This window comes from Octopus bimaculoides, chromosome 8 (assembly GCF_046866305.1).
Source record: "Octopus bimaculoides isolate indiv1 chromosome 8, ASM4686630v1, whole genome shotgun sequence".
In the NCBI taxonomy this organism is placed as follows: domain Eukaryota; kingdom Metazoa; phylum Mollusca; class Cephalopoda; order Octopoda; family Octopodidae; genus Octopus; species Octopus bimaculoides.
In genome coordinates, this window is record NC_142935.1 from 61,602,958 (window position 1) to 61,621,933 (window position 18,976).

Sequence of the window (18,976 nt, forward strand, 5' to 3'; positions counted from 1 at the left end):
TTCTAAGATGACCTTATTCTCTGTATAAAGATGTACAGTGAAAATCATAAGGTATCTCCCCTGTTTCTATAATTGGATAACAGATTATATATGGTCATTAATCTGGAATATATTACTGGTGGTGATAGTTAAAACAGTAAAACACTGGGCTGTATGTTGTTGTTGTTTAGCTTCAGGTCAATCTTGGTCGAACAGATTAATGATGAAAAGCATTATGGCCATGTTTATCCCATGTTATTCAACTATTTGGAGTTTGAGTATATGTCTGTTAGTATGTCCATTAAAGCCCATTCACCGTTTGGGCTACCTGATGTCATCCACAGTAATGATATAATTTTCATTGGATCTACATCAGGAAATCTGCAGTGTTTGTTGAGTTTATAATTGATAAAGGAACTGGAAGATGGATTTAGTACGAATCTTTATTTGCACTACATCCATCTTCTGTTTCCTTTATCAACTAATATATGTAAGTATGTATGTGTGTGTCTCTTTGTGTCTGTGTTCGTCTCCCACCACCACCACCGCCACCACTTGACAACTGGTTCAGGTGTGTTTATGTCCCCATAACTTAGCAGTTCATCAAAAGAGACTGGTACAAGAAGTACCAGGCTTTAAAAAAATAAGCACTGGAGTTGATAGATTTGACTAAAAATTCTTCAAGGCAGTGCCCCAGCATGGCCACAACCAAATGACTGAAACGAGGGAGGAATGAAGGTATCCTTAAACCAAAGACTTGCTTGTATTTGCTAGAGACACTTAAAAGGCCAGGTGGTGGTGTTAAATCAGGTAATGAAATAAGTCTGCTACCCAAGTAGACCATGGCGAGATTGGAACTCAAAATGCAGAGTGTTGGGTTCCATGTAAAAAGCACCCAGTACACTCTGTAAAGTGGTTGGCATTAGGAAGGGCATCCATCTGTAAAAGCCAAGCCAAAACAGACTATGCAACCTGGTGCATCCCCTGGCCTTGCCAGTTCTTGTCACTGTCCAATCCATGCCAGCATCAAAAATGGATGTTAAATGTTACTGCTGTTGATAATGATCCCAGACTGATGTTCTTATAGTTCTTTCAGTCTACTGCCCTGGATTGGTGCATTTTTATCAAAGCCCTCCCAAAAGGATGACAAGTAAAGTTGGCTTGAAAAGGATTTGAGCTCACAGTGCAAAGAATCAGAGCAAACACTACAAAGCCTTATGTCTGATGTTTTAATGATTCTGCCAATTTGCTTTAATGATCAGAAGCCCCTATCCATGTCAGCTTAAAAGAATGAATGATGTGAACCCATTGTTTTAAAACAATTAGAGATTCCATTGAGATAATCTTATTATTTTATCTGCATATATATATATATATATACATATATATATATATATATATATATATATATATATATATATATATATATATATATATATATATATATATAGGTGTATATATAACACACTTCACTCCTTTTTGTTTTGTTTTTAATTAACTAAATTGGCTTTTGAAATAATCTTGCTAATCTTTAGTTTCCATGTAAATTATTCATTCATTAACAGCCCATAAAATAGAATGATTATGCTTCAGCTATTCTCTGCAGATTACATATATGATTACTTATGAGTCTTTAAATTAAAGCTTAACCACTTGAAAATTAAATTTTCCCTCATTTAGATATTTATCAGCTTTCGACATAGTTTTGTGTGTACCTGCTGTATCTCCACAAATCCCACCTCCATATTTCCATTACAGACAATACTCATGTAGGCAAACATTAAACAAATTATGACACAAAAGACTTCCTAATAAAAACATCATCTGCTCAATGGGCTACAAATGAATTTAAATTTGAAATTTCTTTAGAAAAGTTTCAAACCCCACATTGGACACTTCAGTGAGCAACCTGTTGCTTACCCCTAATTTATGTAGCATTTTGCTGTTGATTTATATTTCATATTACAACCAGCATATCAAAAGGATATGTAAGATTTGGACGGCATCTGCCTGTTTAAGAAATGGCATTTTATGATTACTATAGCGCTGCCAACTCTTGGAGATACTTTTCTGGTTGATGGAACTCAGGTCATTTATGATTGACCCTTTTGTTACCATAATCATAATCGTCTTTTAAGATCTGCCTTTTCATGCTTACATGAATCAGATGGAATTCATTGAGGCAGAGCTTCTATGGCCAGGTGCTCTTCCTGCTGCCAACCCTTACCAGTTTTCGAGCAAGGTAATTTTTCCCCATGACCAGACTTGTTCTTTGCAGATGACTGAAAACAAACAACTTTGCTTGTATGATGATGATTGCTCATTTACAATCGTGTGTCTAGACAAAGATATATATACAATTATACACACACACACACACACACACGAGAGGCCTCTTTCAGCTTCCATGCACTAAATCCACTCACAAACCTTTGGTTGACTCAGAGTTCTGGTAGAAAACATTTTCCCAAGACCCTGTGCAAGTATATTTTACAATAGTGAAATATGCTACCTTAATTTTTAAAGTAATCATGAAGTATTTGGTAAAATAACTGTCATTATTGAACTGGTATTTGGAACGTACTTCAACATGAAATTTTTGGTGGAAGGTTTTAATTTTAAACAGGAAGTTTGTATCATAGAACCAGGTGCAGTCTTGAGTGAATTGGTATCAATGGGATTAAGTAGAGCTACTATCAAGGGTCTTCCAGTCATGACCATCCCATCTTTCATTAGGATGTAGTGCTAATCACTACACCCAGTCCTTTCTTCTTTCTAGAACATTGGCCCTCTGGAACCCCTTCATTCCTTGTTCTTGTCTTTCCCTCAGGTATTGAGTTGCAGTAGTTAAGGAGGAACATTAATAGCTTCAATCTTACCAGTAATAAAGGGTTTATTTGGGCCACAAGCACAATCTATCCTTCCAGATCCAGCAAGTAACAGAACAGTAAGAAGAAAAAAAAATCTTATGCTTCATTAGACATTTCTTTCCTTTTAAGCTAATAAAGTGCAATTTAAAAGAGTTGGCTACTATTTCTAGCATGTCTCTTTCTCTCTCTCTCATTGGTTTCAGGATATTCTGGTAGATGTGGTAACTGTAATACAAGACTTTTAACAGGACATGTTTGAAGGGTGGGGGTTCTGCAATGAGCCAAGTTTCTGGGATAAAGGAAACATTGATATCATTATCTTCTGAAATAGATGTAACAATTACAGTTTTTGTTTTGAAATCAATGAAGCGTTCCAAAACAAACAAGTTCTTCATTTTCTATTTGAATTCCATTCACATGTAGGTAACCTTATTAGTTATCTTATTCAGGAATTAAATTTTACCTTTTTCTTTTCTATATGTAAGTCTGAAACTGGTAAGCAGGTGAGAGGGAGGGCAGTATCCTCAACCCAGAGACCTTGTCTGAATGCTTGCAATGGAGTAGATACCACTAGAGGCACCCAAGGTGCCAGCTAGTGGTGCTAAATGGGGCTATAGATTAAGTCTATCATCGAACTAGGCCATGAAAGGATTTGAACCCAGAATTACAAAGAGCTGGGACAAAAGCTGCAAGGCATCCAGTTCGTTGTTTTTATATTTCTACTAATCCACTGCCCTTGGTTCTACCACAAGGCCCATCAAGGCATGCCCCAGCATGGCCACAGTCCAATGACTGAAACAGGCAAAAAGTTAAAAAAGATGTCCTTAACATTTTGCATGTACATTAAATGTTCTTAATTCATTCTCTCTTGATAAGCAACAAGTTTCAATTTCACAGCCATTTATTTCAGTGCCAATCAGTTCTATCTCAGCATTATTTTCTAAAGAAGAAATCTTGTTGCAAAAATAATCCTTGCATTTCAATTATATTCAGCATTCATCTTTGACATTTTATCCTCCATTTAGATCTTGGTTATTTTTGTCTGTTGAGTTCATCACTAGAAACCTAACTTCTGTTTCATTAAGACTAATTACCTTGGCGCATCTTGTTAAAATAACACTTAGGTGTAATATGACTACCTTGCAATTGACTGAAAAAATGTTTGCTGTTTTTGTTGTTGTTGTTATTATTTATTATTACTATTAAGATTGCAAACTGGCAGAATTGTTAGCACACCAGGCAAAATGCTTAGCAGCATTTCGTCCATCTTTATGTTCTGAGTTCAAATTCCGCCAAGGTAGACTTTGCCTTTCTTCCTTTTGGGGTCGATAAAACAATTACTAGTTGAGCATTGGGGTTGATCTAATCAACTAGTCTCCATTCCCCCAAAATTGCTGGTCCTGTGCCAAAATTTGAAACCATTATTAATATTAAGATGGCAAGCTGGCAGAATCATTAGCATGTTGGGTGAAATGCTTAGCGGTATTTTGTCTGCCGCTACATTCTGAGTTCAAATTCCAGTGAGGTCAACTTTGCCTTTCATCCTTTCAGGGGTCGATAAATTAAGTACCAGTCAGGTACTGGGGTCGATGTAATCGACTATACGCCTTCCCCCAAAATTACTGCCCTTGTGGCAAAATTTGAAACCATTATTATTATTATTATTAGTCTAGCTTTCTTGACAAACCATGTAGTGGTAAAAACAGTTGGAATTATAATCGCATCATCATTGCTTTAACATCCACTTTTCCATGCTTGCATGGGTCAGATGGAATTTTGTCGGATGAAATTTCCACACCCAGATGCCTTTTCTGTGACCAACCTTCACCTATTTCCAAGTAAGGTAGTATTTCCCTTTAACCAGATATGTTTTCATAGAATATTGAGAGTGAAGGATAATGCTTGCATGATGGTGACACTCATTTTCACTTATAATGCAATGGGCAAAGCAAGGAGACAGTAACACACACGCATGGTGGAGGTATGTGACTTAGTGGTTAGGTTGTTGGACTCATGATCATAAGATTGCGGTTTCGATTCCTGGACCAGGCAATGCATTGTGTTCTTGAGCAAAATGCTTTATTTCATGTTGTTCCAGGTGGAGAATATATACGCCACGGAACTGGGAAACTGGCCCTTATGAGTCAGTATGACTTGAGAATCTAACTTTTTTTACTATACACACATGCATGTGCACACATATATACACATATACATATAAACTCAGTTTTGTCTACCAAATCCATTCACAGGGCTTTGGTCAGTCTGGGATAGAATAGACATTTGCTCAAGGTTCCACACAGTGAGATTGAACCCAGGATCAAGTTGTTGGGGAGCAATAACCCCTCAAGGACAATTACCCCTGAGGACAACAGATGATGATTTAAAACTTCTTAATATATTGAAGAGGAGGTAATTGTCCTAGGGGGTAGTTGTCATCAGGAATTGTCCTATGGGTGGGGGGTAATTGTCCTGATGCAATAGAACTTGGAGCAGTCTTAGGTGGGTTGGTATCGAAAGGGTTAAAAGGCATATTTTACTTAAGATTGTTGTCAATTTTTTCTTAGTAGTGCTTCTATGACTTTAGTTTTTCAAATAAGGAGTTTTAATTTAATTACCTTGTTCTTTGAAAACTCAGAATGACTAGTTATCATGTCAACAAGGTATGTCAACATTACTGCTATGTTCACAAGGTGACAAGTGAAGCCATAGAATGTCAACATTCATGCATGTATCCATTCGTATACATATGTGTGGCTAAGAAGCTTACTTTCCAACCATGTAGCCTTGGGTTCATTCCCACTGCATGGCACTTGAGTGTCTTCTATTGTAGCCCCAGGCTGACCAAAGTCTTGTGAGTGGAACTGAAAGAAGCCCATCATATGTGTGTGTATACAGTTATCTAAACATTTAAAATGATAGTTGTTATTGTCTGGACATCACATCACCATCATACAAGCAGTGTTGTTCATTTCCAGCCTTTTGTGAGAAACATGTCTAGTTATGGGAAAATATTGACTTGCTGAGAAGTGAGGGTTGGCAACAGAAAGGGCATGCAACCAGCAACACACACATGCATGCACACACGCACGCACATGCACACACACACACACTTGACTTCTATACATTCTATCTACTACTTCCATCGCAAGGCATTGGTTGTCCCAAGCCTATAGAGGAAAACATGTGTTTGAAATTTCTGCACAGTGGGACTGAACTCAAAACCCTGATGTTGCAAAGCAGATTCCTTAACCACACAGCCATGATTATGGATTGTTTATTTTCTAACTTAAGTATTATTTAATTGTTTTTTTATCTTCCTTAATCTCTAACTGATAGTTTTCCATTTTAAACAACTCCCAATTCTATTTTTAAGGATGTTTGAAGTTATTTAAAAAATGAATTTATTGGATTTTATCAAAACTAAATTCTAAATAAATAAATGACTTTTGTTTTATGCTTCTTTTATTTACTTATTTTGTTTAACATTAGGGTATCTATGGTATGCTAGGGTGGTGAATTGGCAGAGACATTATTGTGTTATCTGGAATGCCTTGCAGTATTTGTTCTGGCTTTCTCGGTTTTAGGTTCAAATTCTGTCATGGTCAACTTTGTGTTTCGTTTTCTTCGAGATCAATTAGTAAAGTACTAATCTAGTACTGGGAATGGTTTTTCTCCCCCTCCCTTCTCCATCTGTCTGCTTCTCCCCCCCTCTTTCTGTATCTCTCTCTCTTTTTCTGTTTCCCTGGTTCATAAGTGTAATTCAACATCCAATCTTGTCACATTATGTTACACTGATTTGGTTTCAGAGTTTGGTTAATCATATACATGCCTATGGAATACTCAGCCACTATAGGTAAATTTCACAAATAGAAATGTATTTGTTCAGATAACTGAACACACATTGTTGAAACTGACCAATAATCCACCCAATTATCATATGACTCAGTAGAATGTTGTTCCCACAGTTGGGGCAGTGCTGCCCTCAATACACAGACATCGTGGACTACATCCAGAGAAGGGCCACTTGATTCATTGGCATTCAATCACTAAAAGATATGTTCCAGCCTCTGTCTCCCCTCTTCTGTCTTTTTTGTCATTACTATTAAAGGCTCTTCCCCAGACCTGGCTGATTTTAACCCACTTATCTCTTCACCTTTCATCGCTCTTATTGCATTCAGTCAAACCCTGCCTCTCCCCCACCGCCTCTAGTCCTGCACTAACCACTATTCCCAGTTGTTCCTTCCTAGAACATCACCCCACTGGAATCTCTTTCCTGCAAGTATTTAAACAGAGAATTAACCCTTTAGCATTCAGATTACTCTGTCATATGTAATGATTATTCACACCATTATCTCAGCAATTATCTCATGGCTTTGAGATTTCAATGATGTGATTGCTTATTTATAAAATGATATTGTATGATATGTGTGAGAGGCTGGATCTGGCTGCTTTGAACATAAAGCTAGTAGAATATTTTGACCTGGTATGACTGGTTTAAATGCTAATGGGTTAACAAGTATCAGTGTCACTAGTCTCAGAGAGCCTGCAAAGGACATGGGTACTGATTTTTCTTCCAAGCTAAGCAAGTTAAAAAAGATTAAAAATAAAAAAAGGGTGACAGATTATTTACTCCTCTTAGAATCAGATAACATCTGTTTTAGAAAAATGTATTAGGTTTCTCATAGCTGTGATTACTTCTAGGGTTTAATTAGTGTTAGGAATCTGGATCCACAATCTAAATATGTCTGTCAGTCAGTCTCCTTCTTCTGCAAAGCTGTAGTTATTGTTGATGTTTAGTCAGCTCTAGATATGTCACATTTCTTAACCATATTCTTCTGATGATAGGGCTTTTGTGCCCAAAGCATATAAAGTTTACTCAACTTTCTTTGCATTGTAAGAAGTTCTCCTCCTTTTCTTTTTTGTTTATTATTCTACTATACATATATATATAATATATATGACTAATATATTTTATTGACCTTTAAATGTAGAACCAGAAGCTTAAATATTTGAGATGAGTTCTTAATAATAAATAATCCTTTCTACTATTGACTTGATATTTTAGGGGAGGATACTTATTTCACTGACCCCAAAAGGATAAAAGGTGGAATTTGAACTCAGAATGTAAAGATAGATGAAATACCACTTAGCATTTTGCCTGACGTGCTAATGATTCTGCCAGTTTGCTGCTTTAGTTAATAATAATAAAAATATTTTCAACTGTAGGCACAAGACCTGAAATTTAGGGAAGGAGTTAGTCAGTTGCATTGACCCCAATTCTCTACTGGTACTTATTTCATTAACCCTCGAAGAATGAAATGTAGAAGATTTTTAATCATTTATATCACAATTTGTGAAGAATATCTCCAGTGGTTACAGGTTTCCAATGCACCAAATCACTGGTTCTCCATTTCTGAGTAGGAAAATGGCAAGAAAGTGTTACCAGTTTTTGTTTTTTTTTTCTTAACAATATTTTTTCGTTTTTTTTTTTCTTGACAATATTATTATCTTTTGCCAATATACATCAGTGATAGTTAATACAACACAGGGTTTTTATGAAAGGAAATGATATATATTGCTATAGAATGACAATTCTACAATTGATAAAGAACCAAAGAGGAAACTTTGCAAAATTAAAGAAGCCATACATATAGGACGTTGCTGATAACTCAGTAAAGCCTAGAGCTGACGTCAGCTCAATGTGGATGTCATTAGAAAATAAAATATACTTAGATAACATAAAAACAATGATGATGGTGCATAGATGCAGGCATGCTTGTGTAGATAAGAAGAAATTTGCTTCATAACTTTCTCATTTCAAGTTCTTTCCTACTGCCCAGCATTTAAGGCAAGTGTCTTCTACAAAAGCCAATGCTTCACAAGTGGATTTAGTTGACAGAAACTGTGCAGCAGCCTGTCATTCATATATATATATATATATATATATATATCTATCACATATATCATTTTATATATATATATATCATTTTATATATATATATATATATATATATATATATCACATATATCATTTTATATATATATATATATATATATATATATATCACATATATCATTTTATATATATATATATATATATATATATATATATATATCACATATATCATTTTATATATATATATATATATATATATATATATATATATATATATATATATCACATATATCATTTTATATATGTATATATATATATATATATATATATCACATATATCATTTTATATATATATATATATATATATATATATATATATCACATATATCATTTTATATATATAAAAATATATATTATACATCACCTATATATTTCATATGTAGATATTTTACTTTAAAAAATGGCATGGCTGTTTTGACTGTTTTCAATCTTTTTTCTGGTGCAACTTCAATGCAAGTTGTGTTTTTATTTATCTATTGTTTAGCCAACTACATGGCTATATGAAAATATGTCTTGAATAAGTGACATTTGAGAAAGATTGGAATCAGTAAAATAATAGTTGTGCTGTTTTTTGAAATATTTAAAATGTCAAACTCTCCACTTAGTGTAGAATTTGTGTCTCCCTATTTTGACACTGCATGTTAAGTGTGAACAGGTATCACCATTATACAAGCAATGTCATTTGGTTTTCCTCATTTAAGGATGTACAGCCATTGTGCTTATCATGTTCAAAGGACTAAGGAAGTATCGCTTGGCTTGGGAACAGATGAAGGTTGGCTACAGGAAGAGCATCTGATTGTAGAAAATCTGGTCCAAGGATTTTTTTTGTCTGACCTATGCAAGAATGGGAAATATTACATTAAAATGATGACAATCTTATATACATATATATATATATATATATATATATATATATATATATATAATCATTTAACATCTACTCTCCATGCTGGCATGGATTGGACTGTTTGACATGGAGCTGGCTAGCAGGGAGCTATCCAGATTCCAACTGTCTGTTGTGGCATGATTTCTACAGCTGGATGCCCTTTCTAATGCCAACCACTTCGCAGAGTGTGCTGGGTGCTTTTTTTACACATCACCTGCACGGGTGCATTTATGCAGTACCAGTACAGGTGCTTTTTAAGTGGCACCAGCACCTATGTGTGTATATATATATATATATACATACACACACACACACACATACACGTACATACGCAGCCTCATTATTATTCAACAGAATTCGGGTTACCCCAGAAAATTTTGACTTAACAGAGACTATGTAAAGCCAATATGAACTTAAATGCATTGTATGCCATGATGGCTTAGCTGGCCAAAATTTCAAAGTTACTATCAATAATACTATTCTTGTTAAAGAATAATAAATTCATACTCTACCAAATATATCATGTAATCCTTCAATTTTATGCAAAATTGTTTTTATTACAATATGAAAATAAACATTAATGTGTGTGTGTGTTTTTAATGTATTAAATGATAAAGTGTCAAACTGGCATAAGTTTACACCAGATAAAATGCTTAGAAGCATTTTTTTGTGGCTTTACATTCTGAGTTTGAATTCTGCCTGAAATTGACTTTGCCTTTCATCCTTTTGTGATCAGTAAAATAAGTACCAGTTACGTACTGGGGTGAAAGTAATCAATTGGCCCTCCTCAGGCTTTGTGCTTATAGTAGTAGAAAGAATTATTTATTTTTCTACTCTAGGCACAAGGCCAAAATTTTGGGGTACAAGGCCAGTCGATTAGATTGACCCTGGTATGCAACTGGTACTTATTTTATCAACCCCAAAAGGATGAAAGGCAAAGTCGGCCTCGGCGGAATGAATTATTTATTAAATGATAAAGAGGAACATAGCATATGTGCTTTATTCAATTAATCTCTTATACAATACATTTTACTGCAAGTTAACTTATAAAACTGAATATAGGCGCGGGAGTGGCTGTGTAGTAAGTAGCTTGCTTACCAACCACATGGTTCCAGGTTCATTCCCACTGTGTGGCACCTTGGGCAAGTGTCTTCTACTATAGCCTCGGGCCGACCAAAGCCTTGTGAGTGGATTTGGTAGACGGAAACTGAAAGAAGCCCGTCGTATATATATATATATATATATATATATATATATATATATATATATATATATATATATATATATATATGTGTGTGTGTTTGTGTGTCTGTGTTTGTCTCCCCAACATCGCTTGACAACCGATGGTGGTTTGTTTACGTCCCCGTAACTTAGCGGTTCGGCAAAAAGAGACCAATAGAATAAGTACTAGGCTTCCAAAGAATAAGTCCTGGGGTCGATTTGCTCGACTAATGGCGGTGCTCCAGCATGGCCGCAGTCAAATGACTGAAACAAGCAAAAGAGTATTTATCAGACATGGATTTTCTATTAATATTCCACTAGTGCCAGCAGTATTTAGTTCATTATGTTGCTCAGTAAGATTCCAGCTGGTCACTATCTCATACGTGCGTCTTTGTACATTACTGAGTTTTCCTTCATTAATGTAAAACAGGAAACACTCTTCACTTACTACTGGCAATTCAACATCTCTATTTAGATAAAAATAAATAAGATAAATAGAAATGGTAAGATAGTTTACTGATAGTTGTTTTGGGTGTTGCCTTTTGGTATTCTTTAACTTAAGTTGATATGTATTAGAAACAAGATACCCTAAACAGCTTTACTTCACTACTTGATGTACTTAGACACTTTATTAAACATTCTACTTCAACATGAAGAGTTTCTGCTGTTTCTACCCCAGTTATATTTTTTGATATACCTCATCCTCTTCATCTTCATCATCTTTCTCTTGTGCTAATCTCCTGACGAAGTTTTATTTTCAGCTCGTTAAGTGTTAGATGCCAGCTGTAATCTTAAAGGAACTAATTTATTAGTGGGTTTTGTAATTTATTTATATTTTAATAATGCGGTTCTTGGTTCTATAAACCACACCTTCAGTAAATGTTGCGGTTGTTGTTTTACTCAAGGTCAGAGCCCTAAATAAACAAAAGCCTTCCTCTATTCAGGTGACTGTCTCATTTTTTAGTTTAAGTTGGTCATACTTGGGAATCCAGCAGGGAAGTTTTAACTGTTTAATATTCAGATTATTTGGTCTAATGTAATGCTTATTTATTCATATGGTTTTGAATTTATCATTCATTATTTCAAAGCTTCAAGATTTCAATGGTGCAGTTGTTTATTTTTAGAATGGCATTGCAGAATAGGTGTGAGAGGCCAGATATGGCCAGTTTGAACATAAAACAGAATATTTGGGCTAGATATGGCCCAAAAGTGAAGGACACATTGGATTATGTGGATTTAAATTGGTAATGTTCAAGATAAGGATGGAATGATCATGTCTTGAATGCCTGCAATCATAGATCTTCTTTGAGGAAGCTGAACTGGGGTTTGTGGCTTCTTAGTCTGTTGTTAGTGGTGGTGATGGTGATGTAGCTCTGGGACAGCCCTGATTTAGCAGTTTTATGGCACATTGATTGTTGGTTGAAAGACAAGGTCAGACCTACAGTTCAGTTTCCTAGATATATATATATTTTCCATGTGTCATCCTGTGATGCCCCTGGACACAGTGATGTCTCTTGGGATCATTGTTTAGGGTTTTTCAACACCAGACACCCCCACCCAAGTGATTCAACCAAGGTTTATCAAAAGTCAGCTTGTGTCCAATTAGCACTACCCCTGACACCACTTCCTCTTCCAGGAGCTCACACTTCCTAATCCACCACCAACCTCTTGGTCTTCCACTTACTGGCCTCTCTGAGCCCAGCATGCTGGAGCTTTGCAGGGAGATTGGTCTGCAAACCAGCTTAGTATATTTATTTCTCTTCCTCTCATTTGCTTCATATATTCTCCTAACTGAAGGCCATACTGCAACTCTGGCAAATGATGTTTTTGACAAGGCACCTCAGCAAATGTTACCCGCTTTTTAGCTCAACACTTTCTTGGAAAGTGCAAATTATAAAGTTATACCAATACTCTTGTGCACACAACACATGAATACATACTTAGATACACACACATATGTGCAATCACTTGCCAGGTTTCCATACAGATTCAACATCATCATTTTAATGTTTGCCTTTCCATGCTCACATGGGCCAAACAGAATTTATTAAGGCAGATTTTCTATGGCTGGATGCCCTAATTGTTACCAATCCTCTCCAGTTTCCAAGCAAGGTATATTATTTACCCATGACTAGACATGTTTTCACAAAAGATTAGACAATAATAATACTCCATACATAACTGTGACACTTGCTTACAACTGTTCCACAATGTCAAGGCAAGGAGACACACACACACATGATGGACTTTCAGTTTCCATCTACCAAATCCATTCCAAGGCTTTGGTTAGCCTCGAACTATAGTAGCAGACACTTACCCAAGGTGCCATTAAGTGGGACTGAAACCAAAGCCATGTGGTTGGGAAGCAAGCTTCTTAACACACAGCCACACCTGCACCTATCACCCATGTGCTTATACCATACCTGTCTACCAATTTCACTCACAAGGCATTGGTCAGCCCAAGATCACAGTAGGAGACACTTGCCCAAGGTGCCATGCTGTGAGATAGAACTTACAATCATTTGGTAACAAAATGAGTTTCATATTCACAAGGCCACACATAATTAGTACATCGTTTATATTATTAACCTTAACGGTAGGAAAGAGGATATGAATCTGAACAAAATTTGAGTTAAAAATAAAAATCAGTAAATTTACTTGTTTATATTTTGTTCTGCATATTTCTACTGTTTGTTTGAAGAGGACTATGAGAAAAGCTTGTATTGAAGAATATATTGATTTCTATCAAAGTGATGTCCTGAAGTATTTTTATACAATTTGCTTCTATCTTGTAAAAATTGCTATTTGCAGTTCAAAGGAGAAAAAAAAAGAGAGAATATCCTGTTTTTCCTTTTATTTTTACTATATTGCTTTTGTAACTATTTCTTATAATATTTTGTTTCATTTGGTTTCTATTGATAGGATATAGAAAAATATTATTTAACAAACCATGAAAGTGCTCTGTTAATTTGAAATTGCTTGTGGGGTTCTTACACACAAGTATTTATATATTTATATATTTTTTTCTTTTTCTTTTTCAGAAAAGTAAAATGTGGCAGTATTGATGTCCATCCCACTGAGAAAGCCCTGGTGGTCAATTATGAATTGGAGGCTACTATTTTGGGTGAGATGGGAGATGCGATGCTTGGGGAGAGAAAGGAATGTCAAAAAATGTGAGTCTAGAATTCACACTATTTGTTTTGATTATTATGATTATTATTATTATTGTTGTTATTAGGGCAGCGAGCTAGCTGAATCATTAACATGCCAGGCAAAATGCTTAGCAGTATTTCACACTGGGATCAATGTAATCAACTTATCTCCTCCCCCAGGCTTTATGCCTATAGTGGAAAGGATTATTATTAAGACAGCAAGCTGGCAGAATCTTTAGTATGTTGGGAGAAATGCTTAGTGGTATTTTATCTGTCACTATTTTCTGAGTTCAAATTCCACTGAGGTTGACTTTGCCTTTCATCCTTTTGTGATCGATAAATTAAGTACCAGTGAAACACTGAGGTTGATGTAATTGACTCATCCCCTCCCCCAAAATGACTGCCCTTATAGCAAAATTTGTAATTATTATTACCTCTGCCTTAGTGAAGGCATTATTTTGAGTCGTGTTTGTTTGTTTGTTTGTCAATGGACAAGATATCTCAAGGACCACTGGGTGGATTCAGATGAAACTTTCAGGGATGTGTGGCTTCGTGACTGGCACAAACTGATTAGATTTTGGTATTGATCTGGTACCAGACAAGGATTCTGGATTATTATTCTGTTTTTTTTTACTTTATTTTTGAGAGCGGTCGAGTTCATTTTTAGTATCCTCGTTTGTGAGAGCAGTTGAGTTTATTTCAGATATTCTCATTTTAAAAATCATTTCTGGCTAACCATTAAGAGGACATTGATATTGCCTTGGTGGAGGTTTGTGCTCTCTGAGTGCTCTTGTTATTATTATTATCATCAAGGCAGTGAACTGGCAGAATCATTGATTGCCACACCAGGCAAAATGCTTAGCAAAATTTCATCCATCTTTATGTTTTGAGTTCAAATTCCGCCAAGGTCAACTTTGCTTTTCATCCTTGCAGAGTTGATAAAATAAGTACCAGTTGAGCACTGGGGTCAATGTAATCGACTTATCCCAAACCCTGAACTTGCTGGTGTTATGCCAAAATTTGAAATCATTATTATGATGGTTATTGTTTTTTTTTTTGTTTTTTTTTGTTTTATCTAAGATTCTTACAAGCTTAATTCAGTTATACTTCCATGTTTCAGCAGAGTGCGTAGCACTGTCTGTTTAGGTGTGTGGGGTGTCTGGGTTGGTGCTTGTATGCATTATTTGTTTTGCTTTATTCTGAGATTCATTTTTGGGGATTCATTTCAAGTGTTTCATCCATTTGCTGTGCAGAGTATATGTTATGGGAGTTTTATTTCCTTACGTGTTTGTATTATTGTGTTGGACTAATAATTGTGTAAGAGTACATGTTGTGTGGGTTGTTGATTGTTTTTAGTTGAGATCTGTTTCTACTTGTCTCACAGTGTGTATCTACTTCACTTTGCTTTGTGTCTTTTCCACATTTCTGGTGAAAAACAACTATTATTTTCTGTTTCCTATGAGACATTGGATTTAGATTAAGGAGTTCAACTTGCTGCAATGTGGTTCAGAGTTTGATTCTATTGCATGGCTCTGTGGGTAGTTCTTCTACCACAGCCTAAAATCAACTTTGGAATTTGAGAAGTGAAAACTGTGCTGAAGCCTCAGATGACTTCTGTGCAGTTTTCACCTCTCAGATTGTGTATCTGTGTGTGTAAGATGGTGAAGCAAAATTGGTGTGTTGAATAAAGAAACACATCGTGGTATTAAGTTCCATCTGAGCAACCACCCTTTGTCAGAATCAGCTTGTTTTCCAATCCCTTATGAAATCATAAAAATATGAATGAGGCAAATTACTAGGGCTCAATATAATCATCATTATTTAACATCCACTATCTCATGCTCACATGGGTCAGATGGAGTTTATTAAGGCAAGTTTTCTACATTTGGATGCTCTTCCTGTTGCCAACCATCTTCTGTTTCCAAGTAAGATAATATTCCTCCTTGGCCAGACATGTTTTTTCAAGGAAGGCTGGAAACAAACAACACCACTTGTATGATGGTGATGCTCATTTACATTCATCGCATGATGTCTAGGCAAAGGTGTGTGTATACACACACACACACACACACACACACACAGAGCAGGCTTCTTTCAGTTTCAGTCTACCAGATCCACTCACAAGGCTTTGGTCAGGCTAGGGTTATAGTAGAAGACACCTGCCCAAGGTACCATGTAGTGGGACTGTATCCAAGACCACATGATTGGGAAGCGAGTGTCTTGAACTCATAACCATGCTTGTGATATGATAGGCCAAAACATTCCAAGGCAGTGCATAGCTGAACAACAATGACCAAAACCAGTGAAAAAAACATACAAACAGAGACAGGCTTTCAGTGTTGCATGTTGTGCAGTTGGCTTATAGTTGTTGAAACACATAAACCATTATTTGTTCTTCTGGTCTTAGAGAGATTGTGAAACCCTTGAAAACTGCTTCATTTCCTCCTTCGGACCAGAACATTTAAAAACCAATAAATAAATAAATAATAACAAAATAAATGTTATCCGAATTCTTTCATCTCTTTTACTTGTTTTAGTCATAAGATTGCAGTCATGCTAGGGCACTACTTTGAACAGTTTAGTCAAACAAATTGAATCCAGTTTCCATTTACCGAACTCACTCACAATGCATTGGTCAGCCCAGAGCTCTTGTAGAAGACACTTTCCCAAGATGCTGTGCAGTGGGACTGACCCCAAAACCAAATGATTGCAATGGGAGCTTCTTAACCACTCAGTCACTCCTGTACCTATAATTGTTGATAAAACCTTATTTTCCTTTCCTTTCTATTATAATATTTCCTCATTGACATAAATTCTATTTTCACCTGTTTCCCCTCCACCACCACCACCACCCTTTTTTGTTTTTCTTTTAACCCTTTCCTTACCATATTTCTGTTGACTTACACCCTCTTTATTTCAGTTAATTTTGAAAATAACAAAGAATGTACTAAAATATCTTGGTCATTACTGAGCTGGTAAATGGAATATGGAAAGTAATGTGGAATTTTAATGGGAAATTTTACTCTAGCTCACTTTATATAGAAAGTTTGTATCATAAAAGCAGGGGCAATTTTGGATGGGTTGGTATCAAAAGGTTTAACGTATTTCCTCATTGGTTCATATCTTCTCTTTTGTTTTCTTCCCACACCACCATGAAACATTAACACTACAGCATCCGCGTGAAGAACTTGAATGAGAACACAGATCTGACTGCTTTGTCTCACGAAATCATTGACAAATGTAAATTAATATCACCAAGTAAACTACCTGAAATTGAGCAATTATTGTATTATTTACAAAACAGAAAAGAATCTTCACCACCTAAAGGTATTTCACTCAGAATCATTTTTCATTTTCTCTCTTCTTTGTGAACGATGTGCTTAAATATTTGTCTTTTTCCATGTAGCATGCCAAATTACTCAATATATATTTACACTGCCTAAAATCATAGTGTATGTGTGTGCATATATATATGTATATATGTGTGTGTGTGTGTGTGTGTGTATATATATATATATATCATCATCATCATCGTTTAACGTCCGCTTTCCATGCTAGCATGGGTTGGACGATTTGACTGAGGACTGGTGAACCAGATGGCTACACCAGGCTCCAATCTGATTTGGCAGAGTTTCTACAGCTGGATGCCCTTCCTAACGCCAACCACTCCGAGACTATAGTGGGTGCTTTTACGTGCCACCAGCACGAAGGCCAGTCAGGCAGTACTGGCAACGGCCACGCTCACAATGGTGTATTTTACGTGCCACCTGCACAGGAGCCAGTCCGGCGGCACTGGCAATAATGTCGCTCGAATGTCTTTACATGTGCCAGGAAGGCGACGCTGGGCACAGGTGCCATCACAATTTCGCTTTCGCTTGCCCCAACAGGTCTTCGCAAACTGAGTTTCATGTCCAATGAAGGAGACGACGTTGGCATGGGTGCCAGTCATTGAGAAAATTTAAAGAAATATGTATAATTAGATTAGTGCGTTTAAATGCTGAGTAGAGCACCGGCACAGTTTAGGCTACTTGTTGACATCCATAATTGTGGTACACTTCTGTTGGATTTACTTCAGGAACTTCACAGTGGTAGTTAGAGTAATAATATTAATTAATAATAGGAGATGGATTTTGTATTAGACTTTTATTGGGTACAACATATGTTTTGACCCATCAGTCTGGATCTCTTCAGGTTCATTGATAAAAAAGTCTCACTAAAGATTTTTAGTGTCGGCTGGCTTGTTATTATATGCCCATCCAGTTTGAGAATAAAAGTAAAAAATACATATATATGTGCACGTGCGTGCACACACACACACCTACATCATCATCATTTAATGTCCACTTTCCATGCTGGCATGGGTTGGACAGTTTGACTGGAACTGGTAAGCTGGAGAGCTACACCAGGTTCTAGATCAATGTTGCCATTCAGCAAATAGAGGTTGATAAAATAAATGCAAACCTAATCGTTAAGTTCAACGTATTCGATATATTATAATAATATCTTAGAAACTTTATTACAATATGTTGACTACATATGTATGTATGTATGTATGTACACATGTACGTACGAACAACATCAGCATCAATGTAGAATTATTTTTACTGATTCATCATCATTATCATCATCGTTTAACATCTATTCTCTATGCTTGCATGGGTCAGAGAGAGTTTATTTGAGGCAAAATTTTCTGTAGCCAGATGCCCTTCAGGTCACAAATTCTCATCTGTTTCCAAGCAAGGTAAAGTTTCCCCATGGCCTGACATGTTCCCACAGAATATTGGAAATGAATGACACTGCTTGTATGACAGTGACACACATTTACAACCATCATATGATGTCAAGACAAGGGCACGGATACACACTCTCATTTTCACATGTGTTTATATACATACAACAGGCTTCTTTC

The 18,976-nt window shown here is 36.0% G+C and overlaps 1 protein-coding gene across 4 annotated transcripts in view; it reads left to right on the forward strand.

Annotated features, from left to right (window-relative positions):
- Positions 1 to 18,976, forward strand: part of LOC106876140 (kinesin-associated protein 3) — a 100,164-nt gene that overhangs the window by 39,223 nt on the left and 41,965 nt on the right. For all 4 annotated transcript variants that reach the window (XM_089356577.1, XM_089356575.1, XM_089356578.1 and 1 more), the window contains exons 2-3: positions 13,957 to 14,088; positions 17,240 to 17,394. In XM_089356577.1, the coding sequence (XP_089212703.1) occupies positions 13,957 to 14,088; positions 17,240 to 17,394 (287 nt within the window). The remainder of the gene's footprint in view (positions 1 to 13,956; positions 14,089 to 17,239; positions 17,395 to 18,976) is intronic.